General features: G+C 55.9%; 1 protein-coding gene across 2 annotated transcripts; it reads left to right on the plus strand.

The window, feature by feature from the left end:
• The first annotated feature begins 66 nt into the window (after nt 1-66).
• On the plus strand, nt 67-8,725 carry CLK2 (CDC like kinase 2). 2 transcript variants are annotated; one of them, XM_082780819.1, is made up of 13 exons: nt 67-200; nt 1,872-2,041; nt 2,243-2,477; nt 4,229-4,325; nt 4,673-4,739; nt 5,069-5,185; nt 5,422-5,588; nt 6,060-6,154; nt 6,529-6,658; nt 6,936-7,018; nt 7,249-7,328; nt 7,562-7,652; nt 8,088-8,725. In XM_082780819.1, the coding sequence occupies exons 2-13, from the start codon at nt 1,872-1,874 to the stop codon at nt 8,268-8,270; spliced, it is 1,515 nt and encodes a 504-aa protein (XP_082636945.1). In that variant the 5' UTR covers nt 67-200; the 3' UTR covers nt 8,271-8,725. The 2 variants fall into 2 exon arrangements, with proteins under 2 accessions (XP_082636945.1, XP_082636946.1); XM_082780820.1 differs by having other exon boundaries at nt 4,232-4,325.
• The last annotated feature ends 305 nt before the right edge of the window (nt 8,726-9,030 follow it).

Raw genomic sequence — 9,030 nt, forward strand, 5'->3', positions numbered from 1 at the left:
CGTCGTGCGTGCGCGCGGCCTGGCTGAGACCCGGATCGGCGGCGCGGCGCGGCGGGGCGCGGCGGAGGAGGCGGCGGCGGCGAGGACGAGCGGCGGAGGAGCCCGAGAGGAGCCGGAGCGGGGCCCGGGATCCCCGGGGGCCCACGGCCGCCATCACGGACTTCCTGTGGGACAAGCGCACCGGGCTGGCTGCGAGGACGGTGCGGCTCGGGGCGGGGCGGGCGGGGTTAGGCCGCGGCGGCCGCTTCCGTGCTCGGCGGCGGCGGCGCCCCCGGGGCCGCGCTGGGCAGGGCCGGGCCGGGCCGGGCAGGGCCTCCCGGAGGCTCCTCGCCAAGGTCGGGGCCGCGCTCCCGAGGCCCGAGCGCTTCCGGGGGGGCGCTCGCGGGGCGGGCCCAGAGCGCCCGAGGAGGCCGCGGCCAGGCCCGGGGGCACCGGGCGGGGGGTTCGAGCTCTCCCCATCCCCTCTCCCCTCCCCCCCCCCGGCGCGGACGGGTCCCGGCGCTTCCTCTTTCGGCGCCGCGTCCGGTGCGGGCCCCGCCCGGCGGCCGAGCTCGCTGCTGGCGGCCCGGCCCCACCGCCGATGATCCCCAAACCGGTTCCAGCGCAGCGAAACGCCCCGGTGCGGCCTCCGCCTGCGTGCAAGGAGGGCTACCCGGCCGCTGGAGGGCTGCCAGCGTCGCCTCCCAGCGCTGCCTTTAATTAAGGGCTGGGAGCGTCTTCCTTGCGCGGCGCTCACAGGGGGTGTGACGGGCTCGGCGCTCGCCTTGGCCCCAGCGCCGGGTGTCGGTGAGCCACCGCCGGGGAGGGACCGCCAGGGGCTCTGCGGAGCCCGGCCTGGCTGCCGAGGGTGAGATTTGTCGGCGTGCGATGAGTACGTGCCTGTAGCTCGCCACGGCTGTGGGAGTAGCTTTGCCTTCTGGTAGCCGTGCCCCTAACGTCAGCAGAGTTTTGCGGGCAGAAAGTCAGCCAGGTAGGCGAGCGTGCATTCTGAGGGGGGAGGAAAGATCCGCCAGGAGGTGTGTGGGCAGAAATCCAGCCTCTTACCTGTGGAGACAGGGCAGATCTAGCAGCTCAATGCTTGAGAACCAAAATACGCATTGGGAAAGTCTGATATTTTTGGAGCGAGGTCTGGGGGTAGGAGCACGACCCTAAGAACTTGCACTTCAGAGGTGGAACTGGGTGTATGGTCTTACTGAGGCGTTTTCTTCTTCATTTTTGACTCTAACGTCCCACCTACAGGGCAGAGTTGTGAGTATTCCTTGCCTCTCAGGTAAGGCCTACGAGGCTGCCTTAACACATCTGTGCGTGCAGACGGTGTTCCTGTTCCTTGGATCCTGTAGGGGCCTCTGTGCTTGGAGTGAGAGCTGTAGGTGGTGCTGGCTCAGCAGCAGGACAGAGGCATTTCTTCAGCAGTTGCCCACTTAGGTGTCTGCAGTGCTGGTGCAAGGATTTGGGCCTGGCATCAGTAATAAGCTGAGCTTTGTTTTATTTTCAGTTCTTCTTGGTGGAGAGTTTATGCTTCCTGGGGAGGGCATAGGGTCAGGGAGAGAAAGTAGGAGCATTGAAAGCACAAATGCTGCTCCTGGAGCTGTGGCCAGTAAAGACCATGGATAAGAAGTGAAGGGGGAATCGTAACCTGGAGAACAAAACCACAGCAGGCGTGGCCCATGGGGGTGGCTTCATCTTCACTCTTATGAGGTTCCGGGGTTCCTCAGCGGTTTGTCCCCTCCCTCTCAAATCCCCCATGCGTACTTAGACATGCTGATTGCCTCCCCCTGTTTGTCCTAACGGTTCTTTGGCTACTGACTGTACGTGCTGGTTTCTCTCCCTTGCCATCGCCTCATAGTCACGGCCTTGTGTTGTTCCTGCAGATGCCTCACTCTAGAAGGTACCGCTCGTCGGAGCGCAGCAGCCGGGGCAGCTACCATGAGCGTTACAGAAGTCGCAAGCACAAGCGACGGCGGACGCGGTCACGGTCGAGCAGCAGCGAGCGTGACCGTCGGCACCGTCGGGAGGACAGCTACCACGTTCGGTCCAGGAGGTGAGTCAGCCCCGCGGAGCTGCTCGGATTTTGGCTGATTCGTCTTGCTATCGCTTTGCCAGAGCCACCCTGCGCCTCACCTGTCCCCAGCTGACCCGAGGTGTTTCGGCCCGTCCTGTACTTAGCAGGCTTGCATGCTCTGAGCTGTCACTTCCTGAACAGTGTTCGTAATCCTATCCCCATGGGTTGCTTCCCCCCCAGCTACGACGACCACTCAGCGGACAGGAGGGCCTACGACCGGCGTTACTGTGATAGCTACCGGCGGAACGATTACAGCCGTGAGCGAGGAGAAGCCTACTATGAACCCGAGTACCGTCATTCCTACGAGTACCGGCGCTCCCGGGACCGCGAGGGCAGCTACCGGAGCTGCAAAAGCAGCCGGCGTAAGCACAGGCGGAGGCGGCGCCGCAGCCGGTCCTTTAGTCGCTCCTCATCGGTGAGTATCCTGCTGTGCTGGGCCTCCCCTGTAACCTTTCTCTCGCAGGTGGCAAGCTGGGTAAGTAGAAAACTCACTTTCTAACACTCTCTCGGACTCAGCTTGAGAAATGCCTAGAAAGCCTTTGATGCAGGCAGCGGTTCCTGTCCACCGTCCTGGTGCGCCTCAGCAGTGGCTGCCCTGTGCCAGCTGGGCACAGGCAGCTCAGACCCTGCCTTAGCGTTGCCCGCTCAGAGGTGGAAGGCCAGGTGTGCCCCGCAGGGCTGGCATGTCCCCCTGGGGTGGTGCTGTGCTCCACAGCTCCTTTATCCCTACAGAGCGCTGCTTTGGTGTGGTGATGCTCATTAAAGAGCTGTCTAGGAACCCCAGCTGAGCGGTCTTTGTGTGAGGTTTGTACAGGAAGCATTCAGCTGCTCCTGATCCCAGAGAGCTCGGTCTGTCTGCGACAGGTCCCCGTGGCCCCTGCTGATCCCTGATCCGGGCCTGTGTTCTGTGGCAGGAAGCCCCGTCTCTGTGAGCTGGGTCCTGTGTCAGAGCAGGATCCTTTGGGTGGGCGCAGCTGACTTGGGTTGTCACGCCAGGGGCTTTGGCAGGTGAACGTAGCTTGTGGCCTGGTCAGTCCGGGTGGAGGCAGTAACCATCCCAGGCTCTTCCCAGCAGTGTCCCCGGCTTTCTCTTCTTGTCTGTTCTGCTGTTCACCTTCCACTTCTGTTAGACCCCAGACATGTTCTCTGCTCTGTGTGTGGAGCTCTCAGTGTTGTCTGGTCTGTTCTGACTGTGTGTCCAGGGACGGGGTTATGGGCTGGATTCAGGTCCCGAGTCTGCTGTCTGGTTGCTCCCAGGTGTGGGGATGCTTAGCGGAACCAAAGGCAGGAGTTTTCTCTTCTCTGACATAAAATCTCTCATCTGCCTCATCCCAGGCTGTCCCTATTCCCTGTTGGGCCTCTGCTTCTCTCCTGGAAGTTGGTCTTTCCAGGATCAGCTTCTTTGGGGGAGGGTCTAGAAAGAAGTGTCACATCTGCCCCCAGGCAGTTACTTGTAAATTCTCTCTGGTTTTGGATGGATCGTTGTACCAAGAGTTGCTTCTGAAATCTCTGAATTCATCTTAATCTGAGTGTTGGGGCTGGGGGAAGCCACCGTGGGAGGTTGTTGGAAGGGGATGGGCAGTGTCTGTGGGGCAGTCTGGCCCTTTGCTTGTGCAGGACTTCCCGGCACCTGCCTCCTGCTGCCTTTCCTCAGTGGCTGATGCGGGGCTGAAGCAAGCCTCTCCCTGCGGTCACTGAGTGCCCGGCTGCAGTCGTGCTTTGGCGTGCTCTCTTGGCACTGATCCGGGACCCATAGGCCAGTGCCGTTCCTCTCCAAGCCCCCACAGGAGCAAGAGCAGCTGGCTCCTTCCACTGCCCCTCTGCTAGCCCTCGTTCTGCCCGTCTCTGCTCTCACACTGGTTCGGGTGGGGCTGTTTGTAGGTTCTTTTTTCTTTTTTTTTTTTTTTTTTTTTTTTTTTGCTACAACGAAAAGCAAACTGTTTTTTTCTTTTCTGAGCTAGTGTGTTGTATCTTGACATGTTCCCTTGCAATATCCCTATCGTTATATATTCCTCTGTGCCGTATGAATTGGCTGGGAATCTCCTCCTGCAACCCCTCCTCAAACAACCATGTGAATTTCCAAACCAACCAATGCGTGACGCTGGCTGCTGCGCTGGTTTGAAAATCTGATTGGTGAATGATGAATTCCCTGTCTGCCTGGGCCAGCAGCGGAGTCGACAGAGCAGCAGAAGGGCCAAGAGTGTGGAGGACGACGACGAGGGGCATCTGATCTATCGCGTCGGCGACTGGCTACAAGAAAGATGTACAGCCAAATCGTAACATAATTTAGCTCTCTAGTTAAGCTCCCATCGCAGTCGCAGATCTGTCTTATCTTTCTGTTTCATTTTATTTTCATTGTTTATTAAAGAGAAACCCTCTCCTTTTCCTTCCCCTTTTGTTAAAACTACGTTTATATTTTGTATTGTTACTGAAGTGCCAGGGAACTAGGGCAGTTGCCTTGTGCAGCCGGTGTCAGCCTTCCGCTGCTCCGGTCTCTCAAGCTGTGTGCAGGTTAGGTGTTGCAATGCATTCTCCTCTGCCTTGTGTATGCGCTGCATCCAGGTCGTGCTCACTCTCTCATGGGCTTTTCTCTTCTTCTCTCCCTCCCAGATGAGATTATTAGCACCTTAGGGGAAGGCACGTTCGGCAGAGTGGTGCAGTGCATGGATCACCGGAGGTACGCCCACTCCTGGGGCGGGGAGGGGTGTGGCGATGAGGAAAAAAGGCAGCGCAGCTGGTGAAATAGTCTCGTGCTTCAAGCAGGAGCCTGGGGTGGAAATGGGTCCCTCGATTTCTAGTATTCCTCTGCTGGTGTGGGTGCTCATCCCGTTGGGTCATCCATGTGTTGGAGAGGGACTGGGGGGAGTCTCTGGGCTGTTCATAGCGAGGGAGAGGATGTATAAATCTTCCCATGAAGAGAGTAGTTCAGAAAGCCCATTTTTTGCAGGGCACAGTCTCTGACACAACTCCAGAACGACCTTGAGTTTTCTTCCTGTTTCTCCCCAGGGGTGGTGCACGTGTTGCTCTCAAAATCATTAAAAACGTGGAGAAATACAAAGAGGCTGCCCGACTAGAAATAAATGTGCTGGAGAAAATCAACGAGAAGGATCCCGAGAACAAGAAGTGAGTGCACTCAGCTGGTGACAAAATGGAAGGGAAAGCATCGTCCTAGCGCAGTTGTAGGGATGGGATGGGAGAGGTGTTTGGTGTGTGACTGAATTCATCTGTAGCTAGTTTTTGGTGGCGCGTTGCCTTGGTACGGGATACAGACCGAGCAAGGAAAGGGTGAGCCTGGTGCAGGGACAGCCCGTCTGAGTGGCATGTGCAGATCTGTCCCGAATCTGACTCTTTCTCTTCAGCCTGTGTGTCAGGATGTTTGACTGGTTTGACTACCACGGCCACATGTGCATCTCCTTCGAACTGCTGGGGCTCAGCACTTTTGATTTCCTGAAGGACAACAACTATCTGCCTTACCCTATCCACCAAGTGCGGCACATGGCCTACCAGGTGTGCCAGGCTGTGAAATGTAAGTGTTCACTGTTCTTTTCTCTGCTGGTCCATGACTGACCTGGAGAGCTGTGTGGCTCCCAACTTCAGTGCCAGTTCTGCAGCTGGTGGCCCGATGCAATGAGTTTTTGCCACAGTGCTGCTGTGCCAGTCCTGAGACTGAGCCTTCCTGCCCCTCTGTGGTGAATGTGTGCCTGGGGTGAATCCTTTTTCTTTGCCTGGTTATAATGTTTCTGATGCCTGTGGGCTGGCAGCTGCCCAGAGCACTTCAGCGTCCACCTTCCTGTGTATGTTCTGGTGATCGATGCGATCAATCTTTGTGCTTCTGTCGAAGCACCTTGGCCTAGACTGGCCTGTCTGTTCACACCCAACTTCAAACATGGGCTAAAACTGTGCCAGCAGCAACCCAAGTTAATGCTGTTTGCTCATCAGGTGGATGCAGCATCGTTTTGCTTCTGTTTCTTGACTCTGGTTCTGTTTGCTTCCTCAGTTCTGCATGACAATAAACTCACTCACACTGACCTCAAACCCGAGAACATCCTCTTTGTGAACTCTGACTACGAACTCACCTATAACCTGGAAAAGGTAACGCAACAGCTTTGCTCTAGAAGTGTCCTTTTGGGTTCTTGGTGTCCCTGACCTTAGCACGGGGAGGAGTTGGACTATAGGAGATAGTGTTGGCTGGCTGCGTTCACGCGTTTGTTCAGGACAAATCTGGGTGAACTGCCTGTATACAAGTAAGCTATGGAGACCACAGACTCCAGCTGAGTGAGAGGTTTTTTTGGGAGGTGCTGTGCTGCGCATCGGAGGGTATGCACCAGCACTAATAGACCCTGCAAAGCATTCCCTTCCCCTGGGCCCCTGTGGCAAAGCCTTGGTTGTGTGGTTGTGTAAGGTCCTTGTGTGTTGGTCCTTGTTTGGAAGCTGCTGAGTAACTGCTGTCTTTCTCTCTCACAAAGAAGCGAGATGAGCGGAGTGTGAAAAGCACGGCCATCAGAGTGGTGGACTTTGGCAGTGCCACTTTTGATCACGAGCATCACAGCACAATTGTCTCCACCAGGCACTACCGGGCCCCGGAGGTCATACTGGGTAGGTTCTCCCTGGCTTTCTGCAGCAGCAGGCTTTTGTCTCGAGGGCACGGGGAGCTGCCTGCTGGATTAATTCAGAGAGGGCTGGGGGCAACAACTTGAAACCGGTGGTTTTGGCATTGCTATCAGCTGGGCAGCGTATTGCCACTAATGTAGCAGGAGAAGGCCAGAATGGGAATTGTTTTTCCAGTTACTTGTTGGTTTTTGAAAGGGTAAGGGAGAGGGACTTGGAATCCTGGGCCATAACTGTATTTTCTTTTAAATGCGTTGTTTTTTAGAGCTTGGCTGGAGCCAGCCCTGTGATGTTTGGAGCATCGGCTGCATCATCTTTGAATATTATGTGGGTTTCACCCTGTTTCAGGTGAGAACCGTTTGCTCTGTGGCTTCCTCACAACTGGTGAAAGAGGATGCTGGCTGTTGCCCAGCACAGCCAGGAGCCTCTGGGGCTGATGGAGTTCCCTCCATCACTGCAGGCCTGTGGAGATGACCGAGGCGTTGGCCAACAAGGGGTTCTGAACTTGGAATCACCTGGGTCTGGAGGCAGAAAGACTAATCTGTTCCATGCCTCCCCTTTATGCTTGTCTCCCTCAGACACATGACAACCGGGAGCACCTGGCCATGATGGAGAGGATCTTGGGGCCAATTCCTTCTCGGATGATCCGGAAGACCAGGTGAGAAAGGCCAGCTGGGCACTGCAGGCTTCCTGGCTCTTCCCCGCTTTATGTAGAGTGGTTCTCTTCAAGGGATCAAACTTTGCAGCTGCCTGCTGAGTCAGTCCATGCTGCTGCAGTGTCCTGAGTGATGTGTGCGCCCCTGGCAGAGTAGTGTCAGGGCTGGCGCGTTGCTTCTGCTGCAAGGTGTTTGGTGCTTGGGTGTAACCTGTTCCCACCTCTTACTCTGACAGGAAGCAAAAGTATTTCTACCATGGCCGCCTGGACTGGGATGAGAACACCTCTGCTGGCCGTTATGTTAGGGAAAACTGCAAGCCACTGCGGGTAAGGTGGGGTGGGCAGGAGCGCCTGGTTGCTTTATCCTTTTCTCATTGCAGAGTCTTACAGTGCCAGCCCCAGTTCTGAAGATTCTTCCCGTGGGCAAGGTTGGGCCACTGAAAGGGTCAGACCAGTATCTTCCTGAAGGAGCCTTGGCTGTCCCAGACATAAACTAGGAGGACTGCAGCAGCCTGAGCTTAACCTCAAGTGGATGAGGAGGAGGGCGAGGAGACTTCAGGAAGTGTCTGGGAAAGATGGGGAAGGGGGAAAACCCTTGACAGTTCTGTGCTTGTTAAAGTGGCCTAGAGTTCAGGCTTAGGATGAATGCAGGTCTGAACAGACCAGTCCTCCCCCACCTTAGCTGTTCAGGCCAGGTAGCGTTCTGTGACCAGCACGGGGTGCAGTGTCCTGCGCCCTGACCTCTCCCGTCTCTCTCCACAGCGGTACCTGACTTCTGAGGCCGAGGACCATCACCGCCTTTTTGACCTCATTGAGAGCATGCTGGAGTACGAGCCGTCCAAGCGCATCAGCCTGGCTGAAGCCCTCAAGCACCCGTTCTTCGACATGCTGGAGATGGAGCCAAGCACAAAAATGTGGGACTCTAGCAGAGACATCAGCCGGTGACGCCACAGGTGCCAGCCTGCCCTCAGATTCTAGCCCCCGTGGAGGCCTGTGTGATTTCTATTCAGACATTTGGTGCTTTTTTTATACATAAACTCCCTGGACATGTTTGTAAAGCTGTTAATATGTGAGATACTGTAAATAGCCCATATTCTCTATCAGCCTCTGAGCACCACAACCTCCTGCTGTTGCTGCTGCCGCTATCGTGAGGCGAGGGGCTTGTATGTCCATATTGTAAATACCTCTGTTCATGTGTTGCTTTGTCTCCTGTTCTCTCCTGCCCGCCTCAGTGTAAATACTCCAGGACTCGCAGCTCTGTAGCTTATCTGTTTCCTTGTAAGTTATGAAACTGGTGGGATTGCATGGGAATTATTTTTTGGATCAATGTCATAGCCCATCCCCACACCAGAGTTTTATAAGAATTTTGTACAGTCTTTGTGAGAAATAAATATGAAGTGAATAAACCTTCCGGCCTGTGTTTGGACCAGCAGCAGCCTGTCTCGAGGCTGTTCTGCTGGTGGTTTTTACTCCTGAGAGGTGGTGACTGTGCTGCACCCTGCAGAGGGAAGGAAGATGCATCCTCGTGTTGCAGGAAGAAAGCTGCTTCAGTCTGGTAAACCCCTGGGTAACAAAGCCAGCTTTATTCACCCACCTGCCCAGTTCTTCCCAAGCTTGGATGATGGCCTTGTTGTCTGAGCTGCTCTGAGCTGCTGCAGCTGGCCTGAAATAGGTCCAGGACAGGCAGATTCTGGCATGGTGGGTG

The sequence above is a fragment of the Aythya marila genome (genome assembly GCF_965140915.1).
Source record: "Aythya marila genome assembly, chromosome: 29".
NCBI lineage: Eukaryota > Metazoa > Chordata > Aves > Anseriformes > Anatidae > Aythya > Aythya marila.

Bases quoted from the DNA above. Each gene is read 5' to 3' on its own strand.
- CLK2 (XM_082780819.1), top strand. From the start codon at position 1,872: ATGCCTCACTCTAGAAGGTACCGCTCGTCGGAGCGCAGCAGCCGGGGC. The intron at 4,326-4,672 runs GTACAGCCAAAT...TCTCCCTCCCAG, and splicing joins CGACTGGCTACAAGAAAGAT to ATGAGATTATTAGCACCTTA. The intron at 6,659-6,935 runs GTAGGTTCTCCC...GTTGTTTTTTAG, and splicing joins GGCCCCGGAGGTCATACTGG to AGCTTGGCTGGAGCCAGCCC.